At 45.1% G+C, this 17,989-nt stretch overlaps 1 protein-coding gene across 1 annotated transcript in view; it reads right to left on the reverse strand.

Moving 5' to 3' along the window:
* Nucleotides 1–16,301, reverse strand: part of DCHS2 (dachsous cadherin-related 2) — a 314,696-nt gene extending 298,395 nt beyond the window's left edge. Inside the window, exon 1 of the mRNA XM_036852069.1 lies at nt 14,032–16,301. Coding sequence (XP_036707964.1) covers nt 14,032–16,065 — 2,034 coding nt within the window. The 5' untranslated portion in view covers nt 16,066–16,301. The remainder of the gene's footprint in view (nt 1–14,031) is intronic.
* Between the last annotated feature and the right edge of the window lie 1,688 nt (nt 16,302–17,989).

Genomic DNA, 17,989 nt, shown 5'->3' on the forward strand with positions numbered 1-17,989 from the left:
GAAGCGCTATCATCAAAAAATCTACAAACAATAAATGCTGGAGAGGGTGTGGAGAAAAGGGAACCCTCTGGCACTGTTGGTGGGAATGTCAATTGATACAGCCACTGTGGAGAACAGAGGTTCCTTAGAAAACTAAAAATAGAACTACCATATGACCCAGCAATCCCACTACTGGGCATATACCCTGAGAAAACCATAATTCAAAAAGAGTCATGTACCACAATGTTCATTGCAGCACTATTTACAATAGCCAGGTCATGGAAACAACCTAAATATCCATCAACAGATGAATGGATAAAGAAGATGTGGTACATATATACAATGCAACATTGCTCAGCCTTAAAAAGAAATGAAATTGGGTCATTGTAGAGATGCGGATGGACCTAGAGTCTGTCATACAGAGTGAAGTAAGTCAGAAAGAGAAAAACAAATATCATATATTAACGCATATATGTGGAATCTAGAAAAATGGTACAGAGGAACCTATCCGGAGGGAAGGAATAGAAACGCAGACGTAGAGAATGGACGTGTGGACACAGGGGAGGAAGGGGAGGGTGGGATGAATCGGGAGATTAGGTTTGACATAAATACACTACCGTGTGTAAAATAGATAGCTAGTGGGAACCTGCTGTACAGCATAGGGAGCTCAGCTCTGTGCTATGTGATGACCTAGGTGGGTGGGATTGGGGTGGAGGGAGGTCCAAGAGGGAGGGGATATATGTATACATATAGCTGATTCACTTCATTGTGTCACAGAAACTAACACAACATTGTAAAGCAATTATACTCCAATAAAAAATAATTTTTTTTTAAAAGACATAAAACCAGGCCAATTGGGGAAATGTAAAACCAGTGTGCCTGAATAGCAAGAGCTACAGTGGAGACAAAACTGTCTAAAAGGCTGTCAATACCCTCAAAGCATATGGCGGACTGACTAGGAGGTCTGTAGGAAAGAAGGAGAAGTGGGAAGAGAGAACAGCAGAGCCAGATAATGTGTGCCTTACTGCCTGGGAGTGTGGAGAGGGATGTTGAATATTTCAGAAGCAGTGCAAAGGAGCTTAGAAAATGGGACAGGATGCCAACCATCTCTCTAGAGTCTCCGCCAGTCCATGGGGTTCCAGAAAATAAGCAAACAGCACTATGATCACAGATACCTGCCCTCCAACACCGTACGCGTGGCATGACCCTTGTCCCACCAGCATCCTTAGCCGTTGACTCTGCTCTCATTATCCTCACTTTCACTTCCACATCTTTATTTATCACCTCCAAATGAATGACTTCCAAGTTTTCATCTTCAACCTTCCGCTCTTTCCTCTACTGTAGTTCTGAATATCTAAAAAGCTTTCAAGATATCTTTTTCCCAGACTACTGGCCATTAATTCATGCCCAACATATCAAACACTCAACTAAGCGAGCATCTTTTCCCCAGAACTCTCACCACCAGCTTTTCCTATTCCTCCCACTAAACCAGACTGAAAATATGGGATCATCTTTTACTTCTCCCCTCATCCCTTATTCAAGTTGTAGCATTTCCTTTATAATGCCTCTAAGGTCAGCCTTTCTACTACACTTCGCTACCATTTCCCTAGTTCAGGACCTCGTAACTGAATATGTATTATTACAAGAGTCTCAGGAGTCTCCTACCTAGTTTCCCTGCTTTCTTCCTTCCACTGATTCAAGACAAATCTTCCTAAAACCTTACTTTACACAGGTTTATCTCTATTTAAAAACTCCCCACCTCTCTCTGTTGCCTCCATAACAAAGGCCAAACTCTAGGCAAACACTGTGAGTTCTTCATGGGCTGTCTCCTGTGCCTTCAAAACTCCACCCACTACTTCACTACAGGACCAGACACACCATGATTATTCCAGTTCATACTATCCCCACATGGATTATGTATCCTTAATAGAGTTTTAATTAAAATTTGTATTTGTTGCCATATTCATTTGATCTATCTGCACCACAAACAACACATTCTTTTTAAATGAAGATTTTAATTCAGTAAAATTTTAAGCAATAACCTGGCATTTGTAAAAATGACTTAGCATAGTTTCCCTAATGGACTATGAAAGTATAAATTACTTCTAAGGTTGCTCACTTTTAATTTATAATTTAGAAGGCAAAGGGCTCATTAATAGAAGTCTGGTGTCTAGTTGTAAATAAAATTAATATATCATCAGATTTCAATTCTCAGAGGAAGGAAATCTTACTGATCACAACTTTCAGAAGGCCATCCTAAATGATTCTCTTTTAGAGGTGATCATGCCTAGGAATGCATTACACATTTTTATAAAAAAAAAAAAAAAGTTGTGCAGCTATCCTGGAATGTATCCATGACAGGCTGTAAATAAAAACCTACATATCACAACACAGGACTCCCTGGAAGGTCCATATCTAGTGAAACCTCCATCCTGATCCACCACATAAACCCTCCCACTTCCAAGGCCCCTTAATTCTTACTACACCAACTACTTTCTACCACATATTGTAGATTACCTCAAATCCTTATGATAACGTGCTCTCAAAATGAATTAAAATGTGTGATGGTCAACATGACTGGGCCTCATGATGCCCAGATATCTGGTTAAACATTATTTCTAGGTATGTCTGTGGGGGTGTTTCTGGCTGAGATTAACATTTGTATTGCTGGACTGAGAAAAGCAGAATGTCCTCCCCAACATGTGTGTGTAACATCCAATCCACTGAAGGCCTCAACAGAACAAAAAAGAGAAGGAATGATGAATTTGCTCTTTCTGTCTGACTGCTGAGCTGGGACATCAGTCTTCTGTCCTCTGACTGGAACTTACACCATCAGTTCTTCTGGCTCTCAGGCCTTCAGACTTGGACTGAATTATACCGCCAGCTTTCTTGAGTCTCCAGCTTGCAGCCAGCAGATCGTGGGATTTCTTGGCCTCTATAATCCCATGAATCAATTCTTCATTTTATATTTCCTATTGGTTCTATTTCTTTGGAGAACCTTAACTAATATACAACATTTTATGAGTCAGGAACTAGGGCCAGAAAAGTTAACAGGGATAGTAAATGGTGAAGTCAGAACTGAAACCAAGGTTTTCTACTCAAAGTCCAGTGCTGTCTTTTTTCAGGCTGTCTTAATAAAAGATTCCAAAGGTAATAACTGATACACAGAACAAAAGACACTAAGATAGGAAGAGGACCAAGATGGTGGCTAGGATGACCCTGACCTAATCTCCTCCCACAGACACACCAAATCTATGCCTACATACAGAGCAATTCCTCCTGAAGAAGACCTGAGGGCTGACTGAACAGCTTCTGTACATAGAAAGACCACATAGAAATGGGTAGGAGAGACGGAGACACGGTATCCATGGGAACTCCACCCATGAGGCAGCAACCTGAGATAGGAAGGGATATTACTGAGGGGTCCAAGCACTGATTCACCCACCCTGGGACACAGTGAAAAAACAGCTGTTTAGAGGGCACATATACTATACAGCAAAGAAATCCATTTACTAACCCTAGAACCCCTGCCAAACAGGTGGGGAACTGCTGGATCCCTCTGCAGGATCAGGGGTGCTGGCAGAGCATTGTTTTAGTCCTCCAAGGACTTCCCCAGTCCCACGCCTGCTCCTGCTCCAGCCGTCCTGCTAAGGTGGCCCTGGTGTTGCGCATTCCAAGGACTGCCCCTGACCTGCGAGCAGTCCACACAGGGGCATTCCCACAGAAGACCACTCCTTCAAGACTGGGAGGGGGAGCTGTTTTCTCTACTTCGTAGAAACAAACACCAAAAGTCAAGCAAAATGAGGATACAGAAGAATGTGTTCCAAACAAAAGAATAAAATAAAACCTTAGGGAAAAAAAAAAACCCTAATGAAACAGTGATAAATAATTTCCCTGATAAAGAGTTCAAAGAAATGATCATAAGGATGCTCACTGAAATTGGGAGAAGAATGGAGGAACTCAATGAGAACTTCAACAAAGATTAAGGAAATATAAGAAAAAAACAATCAGAGAAGAAGACCACAATCAACAGCAGACTAGATGACACAGAAGAATGGATAAGCAATCTGGAATACAGAATAGTGGAAATCACCCAATCAGAACAGCAAAAGGAAGAAAGAATTTTTTTAAATGAGGATAATTTAAGGGACCTCAGGGACAGCATCAAGTATACTAACATTCACATTATAGATATCCCAGAAGGAGAAGAAAGAGAGGAAGTAACAGAAAACTTATTTGAAGAAACAATGACTGAAAACTTCCCTAACTTGGGGAAGGAAACAGACATCCAGGTACAGGAAGCACAGAGTCCCAAAGAAGATGAACCTAAAGAGATCCACACCAAGACATAATTAAAGTGGCAAAAGTTAAAGTCAAAGTGAGAATCTTAAAGACAGCAAGAGAAAAAACAACTAATCACATACAAGGGAAACCTTGTAAGACTATCAGCTGATTTTTCAGCAGAAACTACAGGCCAGAAGGGAGTGGCAGGATATTTTAAAGTGCTAAAAGAGAAAAAAAATTACAATTTAGAATACGCTACCTGGCAAGGTTTTCATTCAGAATTGAAAGAGAGATTACAAAGTCTCCCAAAAAGCAAAAATTAAAGGAGTTCATCACTACTAAACGGCCTTACATGAAATGCTAAAGAGTCTTCTTTAAGGCCACAACTAGAAATGACAAAACATATATATAAAAAAAAATCTCACTGGTAAAGGCAAGTATAGTAAATGCAGTGGATGAGGCACTTAAGAGCTAGTATGAAGGTTAAAGGACAAAAATAGAACAAATCAACTATAACTACAATAAGTAGTTAAGGGATACACAAAATTAAAAAGATATAAGATATGACATCAAAATCATCCAACATGGTGGTGTAGGGAGTAAAAATGTAGGCCATGTACAATGAGCCCACAGCTAACAACACACTCAATGGTAAACATCTGAAAGCTTCTCCTCTAAGATCAGAACTGAGACAAGGATGCCCACTCTTGCCACTTCATTCCACACAGTACTGGAAGTCCTAGCCACAGTAATTAGGTAAGAAAGAGAAATAAAAGGCATCCAAATTGGAAAGGAAGAAGTAAAACTGTCACTATTTGCAGATGACATGATACAATAAATAGAAAACCCAAAAGGCTCCACCAAAAAACTATTAGAACTAATAAATGAATTCAGTAAAGATGCAGGATATAGAATAGAAATCTGTTGCATTTCTGCCCACTAATAATGAAAGAGAAAGAGAAAGAGAACTATCAGAAAAAGAAATTAAGAAAACAACCCCATTAACAATTTCATCAAAAAGAATAAAGTACCTAAGAATAAATTTAACCAAAGAGGTGAAAAACCTGCATTCTGGAAACTATAAGACACTGATGAAAGAAACTGAAGATGACACAAACATATGGAAAGATATACCATGCTCATGGATTGGAAAGATCAGTATCATTAAAATATCCATACTACCCAAAATAATCTGCATATTCAATGCAATCCCTATCAAAATATCAATGGCATTTTTCACAGAACTAGAACAAATAATCCTAAAATTTGTATGGAACCACAAAAGGCCCCAAATATACAAAGCAATCTTGAGAAAGAAGAACAAAGCTTGAGGTGTCACACTCCCAGACTTGAAACTATACTACAAAGCTACAATAATCAAAACACTATGGCACTGATACCAAAACAAACACACAGAACAATGGAACAGAATAGAGAGCCCAGAAATAAACCTATGTTCATATGGTCAAGGAGGTAAGAATACAATGGGGAAAAGATAGTCTCTTCAATAATTGAACAGTGTTGGGAAAACTGGACAGCCACATGTAAAATAATGGAACTGGACCACTTTCTTATACCATATACAAAAATTAACTCAAAATGGTTTTAAAGACTTAAATGTAAGACTTGAAACCATAAAACTCCTAGAAGAAAACATAGGTAGTAACTTCTTTGACATCAATTTTAGCGATACTTTTTGCATATGTCTCCTCCAGAAAGGGCAACAAAAGCAAAAATAAACAAATGGGACTACATCAAACTAAAAAGCTTTTGCACAGCGAAGGAAACCACTGACAAAACTAAAAGGTGATCTATTGAATAGGATATCTGCAAACAATGTATCTGACAAGGGGTTGATATCCAAAATATGTAAAGAACTCATACAGCTCAATAGCTAAAAAACAAACAACCCAGTCAAATATGGGCAGAGGAGCTGAATAGATATTTTTCCAAAGAAGACATACAGGTGGCCAACAGGCACAAAAAAAGGTACTCAACATCACTAATAATCAGGAAAATGTAAATTAAAATCACAATGAGATCACCTCATACCTGTCAGAATGGTTATTTCAAAAAGACAAGATGTGGAGAAAAGGGAACCCTCGTGCACTGTTGATGGGACTGTAAACTGGTATAGCCACTACAGAAAACAGTATGGAGGCTCCTCAGAAAACTAAAAATAGAGCTACCATATGACTCAGCAATTCCACTTCTGGGTACTTATCCAAAGAAAATGAAAACACTAATTCAAAAAGATACATGTACTTCTATGTTCATTGCACCACTATTTACAATAGCCAAGATATGGAAGCAAACTAGGTGTCCATCAACAGATGAATGGGTAAAAAAGATGGGATATATATACACACATATATACAATGGAATATTACTCTGCCATAAAAAAAGAATGAAATCTTGCAATCTGTGGCAACATGGACAGATGCAGAGGGTATTATGGTAAGTGAAATAAATAAGAAAAAGAAAGACAAATACCATGTGATTTCACTTGTATGTGTAATCTAAAAAACAAAGCAAACAAAAAAACAAAACAGAAACAGACTTATAGGTACAGAGAACAAACTGGTGGTTGCCAGAGGGGAGTGGGGTGGAGGGACTGGTGAAATACGTGAAGGGATTAAGAGGTACAAGCTTCCACTTATAAAATAAATAAGTCTTGGGGATGTAATGTACAGGAAATATAGTTGATAACATTGCAATAACTTTGTATGGTGATGGATGGTAACTGAACTTATTGTGGTGATCATTTCATAATGTATAAGAATATTGAATCACTATGTTGAACACCTCAAACTATATCATATTGTATGTTAATTATAACTCAATAAAAAAAAACATACTAAGTTACTCTGTAGACCAGAATCATGCCCTGCACAGCTGAAAGGGATCCCACTGAATCTAAGTGTGATGCTTAGCACCCTTGGGGTGAAACCCTGAGGACTCATGACCCATCACACCAAGGCCTTTACCACAACTTACATCACACTGCCTCCCCTCTATGACTTTCACAGTGTTTTTTTCTGTGGCAGCGTAGTGGGTGGGGTAGGGGTGGAGAATAGCTATTGAGAGGTTATTTGAACCTTCCTTTAAGACACATGGGATTCCATAAACCCATAAGGAGATGTTATAAGCTTCTAACATAAGTAAAATAGGTTTCTCCCTTCATTGCCAGACACATACATCTAATTAAAACTGAATACACAATTTAAATTTTTTCTGCTTTCCATGCAAGAAAAATTTTTTTTTTGAAGATTTATTTATTATTTATTCTTGGCTACGTTGGGTCTTAGTTGTGGCATGAGGGATCTTTTGTTGCAGCATGCAGGCTTCTCTCAAGGTGTAGCGCACAGGCTTCTGAGCGCATGGGCTCTGTAGTTGTGGCGCGTGGGTTCCAGAGCATGTGGGCTCTGTAGTTTGCAGCACGCAGGCTCTAGTTGAGGCGCACAAGCTCAGTAGTTGTGGCGCATGGGCTTAGTTGCCCCGCGGCATGTGGGATCTTAGTTCCCTGACCAGGGGTCGAACCCGTGTCCCCTGCACTGTAAGGTGGATTCTTTACCACTGGACCACCAGGAAAGTCCCAAGAATTTTATTTGAAATGTCATTTTTAATTAGTCCTCAGCATTCACTATATCAGGCAAAATAGCCTTCGTCATTTCTAGAAGTCTTATTTACTAGCATTTAATAATAAATAGCATGCATTCAGGACTTACTACAAGTCAAGCATTGTTTTAAGCATACATGTACTAATTCATCACACACATAAAAACTTTATATCAAGCTGATACCATTGTTATCCATATTTTCCAGATGAGGAAACTGAGGCACAGTGACCAAGATCACATGGCTAGTAAGTAGTGGAGCTGACATTCAAACCCAGGCACACTGATCCCATAGTCTGGCTATATTTTTCATCACTGTGTGCAGCTTAATTTTAGTCTTCAAAGCTAAGAACTCTCTACCATGTAATGTCAATCATCTTTAGTTCTAGAACCAAGAACTAGACAAAGTACTTGCAAGTTATATATTGACTGTAACTAGAGATGCATCCCACAGATTCCAGGCTATACCCCTCCTATTACATAGCCAAACAAATTATCTGATCATCTTTCTCAAGCAGGAAAAGGAGAAAGGAAGTAAAGCCAGCTGATTGGTCTTGGGTAGCAGCTGGGTGGGGGACAGGGAGAGGAAGGCTACCAAAACGAAGTCTGAGAGAATTCTACAGCCAATCTCAAGTACCTAAAACAGGTCATCAAAGCAAAGCCAGAGGCACATACCAACACATGCTGGGAACTACAATGGAAGGCCAGCAGGAGTCGGATAATCAGGGAAGATGACAGTTGGCAGGTAATCTAGACTCATCCTGGAGACAGATGCAAATGACCACTGTGGAAATCTCACATGCTTTCAATGTGCATGTACAGACAGGTCAGGTCCATTCAAAAGAGCCAGAATGAGACAATCATAATATGGTAATACAATTCTATGACCATCAAAGCTGGCACACACTAGGTAAGTAGATAAGCTTGTATGTAAGGTAAGCAGTAAGAGTATGTCTGTAATAAGGTGAGGGATAAACAATGCAATTCAGACCATAAAATTCTAAAAGATCAATGATAAAATATATGGAGGAAAGAAACTTTACAATAAATTTAATACACATACAAATGAAATGTAAAAAAAAATAAAATAGAAAGTAAAAACCTTTACTAGCTCTACCACTGACTAGTAAATTTTTTTTTCATTATGCTCTTCAATACAATTTAACAAAAGTGTTGATCTTCCAGTATATGAGATTGAGAACACTAGGAATTACAGGGACTCAAATACCATTAAATTGTAACAGCACAAGGCTATCACAATCCATCATCTTACTAATACAAGTGAACAACTATAGCACCATAAAGAACATTAAGAAAAGAGCTAGACAGAACAAGGAAACATTTAGTGGGAGGAGGTGGTATTTGAGATATGTCCAAAATCTCTCTGGTGTCAAGAACAGGCAACAGAAGACAAGGAACAATGTGGACAGAACTAGGGTGACAACAATGGGTATAAATGAAGGGACAAATGAAGGCCTTGGCAACTAGTGTGGTCAAATTTGGGGAGGAATCAAAGATGATATGAAGGTGTTAGGAAACATCTTCCTTAATCCAAGGTTGGCACTGGGACAGCCTCTTGAAAGAAGGCTTCACACTGTTCCTAAGGACAGCCTACCTCGGCATCCCTTGCCATCATCACCACCCAGACTTCAGGAGAGGGCCTGCCAGCCCTGGACACTTTGACTAAAGCTAATTAATAACCCTTCCCTTAAATCATACCACCCCGGGCGGTGTTTTGGGTTTTCCATTTTTACCTCCACAGTACAGTTGAGACAAAGTTCACACATTTAGAAAGACTTTCCTAAAGGCTAGGGGATTCATAAAAGGAAGTAACCCCAAAAGATGTAATGAATCAGAAGCAAGATATAGGTTAGTCCTTCTCAGGCCATGGAGCACAGTTGGCATCAGGCCTTCAGTTGGCATCAGGCCTTCCCATCTCCCACATCTTCCCAGATGGTAGATATTATGTTTAATGCCCAGGCACCCCTCCTAGTCAGGCTCCTCAAAGTCAGACCAGGGGAGCAAACACACGAGCACAGCGGGTGCTCTCTCCCACAGCCCGTGTGTGGGATCCCAAGACCTGCTTTTTACCCAATTAATTCATATGAGCCATGACCTTGCTCTTCACCCTTGTCACTCTCAGCAATGAAACCCACAACCACTCCAACAAAGAGCAAAACACAGACACACACCAAATGCGTAAATACATCTATAGAAGGGATCCATTAACAAAATATAGAAAGTTTCAAAAAGGAGCTGATTAATGAAGGTTGGGGGTAAAAAGAAAGAAAGGGTAGAAGATAAATGACTTTATTTAAAAAATGTCAGAATTTGAGATGTCAAAAATACTTCCAGGCAGAGGTACGCACCAGGTAGAGAAATGTTAATCTGCAGTTAGTAAAGGAGGTCGACCCTGGAGATGTTAAAAAAAAAAAAAAAAAGTTGCAGTCTGGGAATACATAAGTAGAAAGTATAGAAAAGAGCGAAGTGAGAGGAAGACAAAACCTTTGGAAACGCCTCTATCACACTGAGTAGGGGACACAAGGAGGAATTGGCAAGACAGAGACAGAGAGGATGCAGTGAGACAGAAGGCAGTGAAGATGATGCATTCAAGAAAGAGGAAGTGGGCAGCAGCCCAAAATGCTTTAGAGAACGAGTCAGGTTAAACTAAGAAAGCCCAGTGGATCTGAAATAAAAGAACATAGCTGCCTTTGGAGAGGCAGAATTTAACAGAGTGGTGGGGGAGATCAGAACAGGGCGGGAAGGGGTGATCAGCAAGTGGGGGCGGGGCATATGCCTTCACGTGGAGGAGGGAAGGAGACAGGGGACGGAGGACTTGGGACTCTACACTTGGCTGGCACAGGGACCTGGCCTCACCGCTGCCTCCCCAGCACCAGCATGAGTTCTTGGAATGTAATAGGTACCCCATAAATATTGTTCATGGAATGTTGTTTATTCAATGAATGTTGTTGTCTGATTAAACAAATGAATTAGTGAATGAATACAGTACTGATATTTGGGGGAGTACAAGAGAATAATCTTGTTATGGAATGTGTGTAATTCAGGTATGAAGGCTGCAGTTACATTGTTTGAAGATCTGGTCACAAGATAAAGTGGCACAGTGGTTAAGAATCCCCCTGCCAATGCAGGGGACACGGATTCGAGCCCCAATCCGGGAAGAGCCCACATGCCACAGAGCAACTAAGCCCGTGCGCCACAACTACTGAACCCACGTGCCACAACTACTGAAGGCTGTGTGCCACAACTACTGAAGCCCGCACACCTAGAGCCCATGCTCCACAAGAGAAGCCACTGAAAGGAGAAGCCCATGCACCACAACGAAGACCCAATGCAACCAAAAATAAACAAATAAAAATAAATAAATTTATAAAAACAACAACAAGATAAAGGCTGTCAGTGTAGTTCACATGGTTGGATTTAGTGTGGAGCAGAGAGTGGCAGTCTCACCACCAAGAGAGGCTGAGGTTAGTCTCTTTGACGGTAATCTGAAGAAAAAAGAGTCTTTCAGGCCAGACACTAGAACTCAGAGGCAAACACAGGAGCAACTGCCTTGACCACGAAAACATCAAGAGACGCTGAAAGGAGCTCCCGAGGGGCAGGTTGTCAAGAAAGGGCTCTCCACCTGGGGGGCAATGGGGAGCAAGGAACTAAGAAATCCAGACAAGTGCCCACAAGGTTGTGAAAACCCTTTGGGGCTAGAGGTCACCCATCTCAGGCTGCTACTGGTTCTTGTCCTCTGTATTAAATCCCTTTGTTCGGCCCCACGTTTAAAGTCTTTGGAAAGTTCCAATCTGGGTCTGAGAACATGGAAGGATTCAGCCAGCACTGGGGGACAGGAGGATGGCTGCCCTGGGGTGGCAGCAGGAGCATAATAAGAGCGGAATAAACCCAGGGATTAGTGTTGTGGAGTAACCACCAAGACACCTAGAAGTTTCAGGCTTTGTTTTATTAGGTGACATGGTATTCCCTTACAGGGAATCCAGGAAGGAATGGTTTTTTTTCCCTGTCATTTCTCATTTTGTTTTTTTATGATTCTGACGAAGGAGAATTGAGCAGAGATGAGGTCTAAAGGGAGAAAACGGGTAAAGGGCAACAGAAAGGTTCAACTGTAAGAATTGATATAATGTAATTCAACAAAGCCCTGGAAGAAAGGATAGGCCATAAGATCCAAAGGGAGTGGGGGAGGTTTGTTTTTACAAAGTGGTATAAAGAAAGATTGAGAGTAAAGAGATCGCAAGCAGATGGAAGACACTCTGGGTGAGACTTAGGGGACAGAGTCAGGCAGAGAGCTGATTCAGCACAGAAAGTTCACAAAGCTGCTATGGTGAGGTCAGAGAGCCCAGTGTATAAGAATGTGTCTGCAATCTTGAGTGGCTAGATTGCTGGAATTTCCAGAAATTCTAATCAGCACCCTTTAATACTACCTATAACAATACTTGGCAACCTGAAAGGTTTTTTGCGATTGGAGATGCAGTCTTGCACTTGAGCTAAATTCAGCTCACCATAATGGATCTGCCACATACCAAGTCATAATAATGGGATAAACTCACACCTCATGGCAGAATCATCTCACAATTTTAGAAACAACTCTAAAAAGACAGGTTCTAATCAAAGGAATCATAATTAATTTACCCTTCTTATTTTCCTTCAAATAGAGTCCAGTTGTACTGTTTAGTACCAAGATCCTTAAAGTCTTCCAGATGGAAGAAATTTTGGAAATTATCTAATCCAACCTCTCATCTATTATGACTTCAGTTTTCAACATCCATGGGAGACACAATTGGTGCCCACTGGCAGCATGTGCTCCTCTCCATTTCTCAGCCACCTTTGCAGTACACCTGAGGCCACGTGGCTAAGCTCTGACCAATGGGACATTGGTGGACCTGATCTATGTCACTCCCAGCCCTGGCCCTACCTTGGATGGAGAAGGACCAATCAACCTGCATCGTATCAGACTCTGCTTGAGATGTAAATAAACTTCCATTATGTTATTCATCTGCATTTGTGGATCTGTTTCAGCAGCAAGCATTAACTGATTTTCAAGCCTTCTTTTAATAACCTAGCAACTCAATGAGTCATCAGTCATGCCAGAGAAAGGGATGGAGATTATTATTACCCACAGAGCCAAAGGATTAAAAAAGAGAGAAGAAGTCAGGTAACTCATTTTTAAAATACAGTGGCATCTTACTTATCTAAAGGTTATTGAGACATGACTTATCAAGGCTAAAGCCCCCCCCCCCCCCCCCCCCCCCCACCGGAGAACCAAGAAATAAGCCATAGAGGTCTTAAAACAACCCAACTTGAGAGCTAAATGGAGTTTTAGAGCTTCACTCACTAGTTAGTCTCTCAGGCTCTATTTATTTACTCAAATTATCTTGGAGTAAATAAACCAGTCTTGGAAATCTAGTTTGTTATCTCACATCAGATAAATACTAGGAAATTGGAAGCCGTAAGGAGTACTGCTAGAAGGGTGCACATCACAACATTCTGAGATCCGTTTATAAAGGATATCATCCATTTTATAAAGGATGATTGAGCCCCGCTACTCCTGAATCCAGAAGGCATCACTGAAGGAGTTCAGCCCGCAACTGGAAAAAATGACTTGATGTCCTCAACTACCTCTTGTAAACTTCCAGAGAAGGCAGGACAATGTGTAAGAAATCTCTGGAAATAGTTACTCAAAACAGTTTCAGTGTTTAAAGGCATACACTTGTTTACTTGAAAAACCAATATGTGAGGGCCACCTCACTTCCCCAGGTGGCCACATAATGATCCTCAAATATATGCGACATTGCCATTTGCACACTGTTAAAAACTAAAACCGAGAATGTGTTCCTCCCAAACCTATTTGGGGGCTCATATCCAGACTGAAGGAAATCAGCATTCCATAAGCAAAATCAAGATCCAAATATTATGTGAGGTAGAAAAGACCTTAGAGACCATTCAGAAAAGTTAGGTGACCAGAGGGCATCCATTCATCTCCCTGCAGAGGAGGAACCAGAGCCCATGTCCCCTGCCTTCTGAGCTTGGGTATAACTATCCACATCACAATTCTCCTTCCCTGTACTTACTCACAACCTCTCCATCCCTTCCCAGGCCTCCCGTAGATCCATAGGCCTGATGCACTCACCTGCAGAAAGCAGTGTCCGACTGGGGAATGCTCCAGAAGGGTGGCGTTGTACACCTGCTTCAGGAAGATGGGCTCGTTGTCATTCACGTCGTCCACAGTGATGCTCACAAGGCAGGTGGCAGAGAGCGGGGGCTCTCCGAGGTCTTGGGCCACCACTCTCAGCTCTACAGCCTCCTGGACCTCTCGGTCCAGACTCCGAGTGGTGCTAATCACACCAATTTCAGGATCGATGCTGAAGGACGGTCCACACTCAGCGGTGGGCCTCAGAGCCTCCGGGTTGCAGCGCGCTGGGAGAGGGACCAGCGCGTAGCGCAGTCGGGCGTGGTCTGTGCCAGGCTCATCCGCATCGGAGGCGCTGACGCACACTACCGCGGTGCCGGGGGCCGCGGCCTCGGACACTGAGGCCCGGTAATTCTCCTGGCTGAAGAGAGGGGGCTGGTCATTGAGGTCAGCGACCCGGAGCAGCAGCGTCTTCTCCGTGCTCAGCGACGGGGATCCCGCATCCGTGGCCACCAGTCGCAAATCATACAGGTCTCTGCTCTCCCTGTCTAGGGGCCCATCGACGCAAAGGAAAAATACTCCTGAGGAGCCTCCGGACCGCAGCGCAAAGGCTCTCTCACCGCCCTCCAAGGTCAGCGAGATGCTCCCGCCCCCGAGGCCCATACCGAGTTCCCCGGCGGCCTCCTCTTCCTTCTCTGGGTCACCGTCCGCGTCGGACACGGAGACCCGAGCCACATAGTCGCCGACTCGAGCGCCCTCAGAGACGCGCGCGGCGCCTCCTTCGGTAAGGAAGAGCAGATGAATGGCGGGCCAGTTGTCATTCACGTCCAGCACCGCGATGGACACGCGCACGGTGGCAACCTCGGGCTCGGCACCTCCGTCGCGGGCCTCCACCACCAGCTGGTGCCAGGCCTGAACCTCGCGGTCCAGCGGCCTCTGCACCCGCACCACCCCGCTCATCTCCTCCACCGCGAAATAGGCCGTGTCGCCCAGCGGCCCGCCACTGCCACCCGTCCCGAGCGCTTGCCGGGAGCGGATTCTGTAGCTCACATGGCCATTGGGCCCCAGATCACGGTCGGTGGCGCGCACGCGACAGACCTCAGCGCCTGGCAGTGCGTCCTCGCGCACGGCGGCGCGGTACTCGCTCTGCTCAAATACGGGTGGGTTGTCGTTCTCATCCAGAACGCACAGGTTCACCCGCAGGCTGCCCGTGCGCCGCGGGCGACCGCCGTCCCACGCCTCGATCTGCAGCTCGTGTGCTGCCACCGCCTCTCGGTCCAAGCGCCGCAGCAGCACCAGGTCTAGGGGCTCAAGGGGCGACGAGGACAGCGGCGACTTTGGTGACCCCGGGGCCCCGTAGCGCAACTGGAAGAATGGTCCTGCGGGGTCCTCAGAAAGGTCGGACGGTTGCACCAGGGTGTAGCCCTGTATGCTGAACAGCCCGGCGTCCGGGTCTTGGGCGCCTGGCAGGCGGAAGGCTGTACCTGGCGGGCTGAGCTCGGAGACGTCGAGTTGCAGGGAGTCGCGGGGAAAGCGGGGCGAGTGGTCGTTCACGTCGTTGACGCGGATCTCCACCTGCACCACCGCGCCCAGCAGCGTGGCGGCCACGAAGCTGTAGTGGTCCCGCCGCTCTCGGTCCAGGCGCCGCGCCGTGCGGATGATGCCTGTGTCCGGATGCACGTGGAAGTCGTCCAGCAACGGGGAGTCATCCGAGTCCTCGGACAGAAAGAAGCCGCCCCCCTCCTGCTGCTGCTGCGTGGCCGGCAGCCCCGCGCGGATGTCGCCGACTAGAGTGTCTGGAGGAAGGCCCTCGTCCACGGAAAGGCTGAGGTTGAACACCTGGGCAGACGAGCCCGAGGCCGCCCACAGCCACGCGTGCACGAAGAGCCCGAGCAGGAAGCGCTGCGCCCCGGGGCCGCCGCCGCCCGGCAGCCCTCTGGGTGACCCTCTGCTCCCGGGGAGCAGGAGGCGCTTTCCGGCCGGAGCCCCGAGCTGCTGACGCCCTTCTCCCATCCTCCGCCCAGAAGGGCTCATTTCTCCGCCAGCTCCTTGGGAAGGCTCCCGGGTAACTGCCAGGTTGTGGCGCGATGGCAGAAAAATCCAGGAGCCTCTTCAGTGTCTGAGCCAAAGAAGAAAAGACTTTGTTTGGCAAACAAAACCAACATACCCAGGAGTTCCCGAGGTTACATCTGCAACTGGTGAAAACGTCCTCCGCCCGCAGCTCGCGCAGACAGGGAGGGAAGCTCTAGCTGCCTCTGCTGCTGCAGCCACCTCTTCAGCCCCTGGATTTCTTTAAACGAGTCTCATCTCTTTTCCTCTCTCCTTTTATTCTTTTTACATCTGTTCCTTGTTCTGCTCGGCTGGTTGTTTCGCCCTGGTAAAGTCAGGTGCATTATTCTTTTGCCAAAAAGAATGAAATTATTTAAAGCGCACACACAGGAGAGGCTGGGGGTCGGGCAGGGGAAGGGGGTGGAGTAAGGGCGGGAGGCCGTGAGCAAGGGCGCGCGGGGCCGGAGAGGGAGGGAGGAAGAGAGGAGGGAGCCGCGGCTCGGGCTGCGGCGTAGTCAGCCGCGAGGCTCCCCTCCGCCCCAGCCCCCCCACCCCCGCTCTCCTCCCCGCGTCGTGACGCGGCGCACACCCGGGCAAACTCCCACCTGCGAGGCGCCGCTGCAGTGGGACCCGTTTGTGGCTGGGCTGGGGACGGAGCAGAGGGAGGCAAACGAGAAAGGACCCGGAGATTTGGACTGTGGGGCGGGTGAAGGTCGCGCAGGCCAGGCGTCCGCTGGGGCTGTGCCTGCAAAGTGGCGAGGGGTGGGGGAAGGTGAGGCGGCAGCCTTTCCACGCTCTGCCCCCTCCATCTCCTCGACGGGCCCTGCAGCCGGCCTGACGCTGGGCTCCGGCTGAGCAGAGAGGGTGGGGGTTATAATCACACTGGGGAGCCAAACTTGTGTTCTCCATGTGGCGAGAGAGACTCGTCGCCAGCGGAAGGACAGATGGAGTCAAAGGCCGATGCACAGCTGGGGCCAGGATGACTGCAAAGGCAGGGGTAGGCGGAAATTGGGAAAACCCTCGAGAAATCTGTGACACACATGGTGCAAACCACGCTTTATTATGCCGCGCTACCACTCGGCGACGTGAGAGCGGCTTGTCAGTCCCCTCTGCTACCAGGAATGACGACTATAGATTCGGCTTGCGAACACTTTTTATGCATTCAGCGCCATCACGACACTTCCAGAATGGTTTACAATGCTGATTTATGGGCAGAAAGACTGGGTGGCTGAGGGCCATCACCTCCCCGCTCTCCACCATCGCCGCTGAGCAGGACGGTTTGCTGGCAGGGCAACTATTGATACCACTTTCAAAATAGCTTGTGTCTGAGCACAAGAAAAACGCCAACAAATTCCCATAGTCGGGGGTTTCTCTTCAGTTATCCGTCATAATAGGTAAAAACTGATAAATTGCCTCTAATAAAAAATGCCTGAGGAGGGGCTCTCTGCCCTCTTAAGGATGGCTGGCCAAGTTTAGCAAATGGTTTCTGCAATTTTGCTTTTATGCCAGAGGGAAGAATTAATTTCCTTGATACTGTTGCTCCCCTTTAGGGAGGACCAAAAGCCCTGCCTAGCGGTTCCTTACAGCAACAGCAAGATGCCTTTTTAACATATATAACTGCTAACCTACAGCCACACCATCATCTCCATGTCTGATAAAATAATAATAAAACAATGTACTTTATAGCAGACACATTGCACGTAAATGGAGACATTATTGAAATAAATTCAGCGTCCCTTCACCAATGAATCTCCTCACCATTGAGGAGATTTGTTACCAGTCTTTAGGGTCTCCTTTCTCCTCAGCCTTTGCAGCCTCACCCTAACTAGGCCCCTGCCTCCACCCTTGACCCTTTGTAAGTAAATATCAAGCAAGCATCCAGATTGATATTTTAAAACTAACTCAAATC

This window comes from Balaenoptera musculus, chromosome 5, assembly GCF_009873245.2.
Source record: "Balaenoptera musculus isolate JJ_BM4_2016_0621 chromosome 5, mBalMus1.pri.v3, whole genome shotgun sequence".
NCBI classification, from domain to species: domain Eukaryota; kingdom Metazoa; phylum Chordata; class Mammalia; order Artiodactyla; family Balaenopteridae; genus Balaenoptera; species Balaenoptera musculus.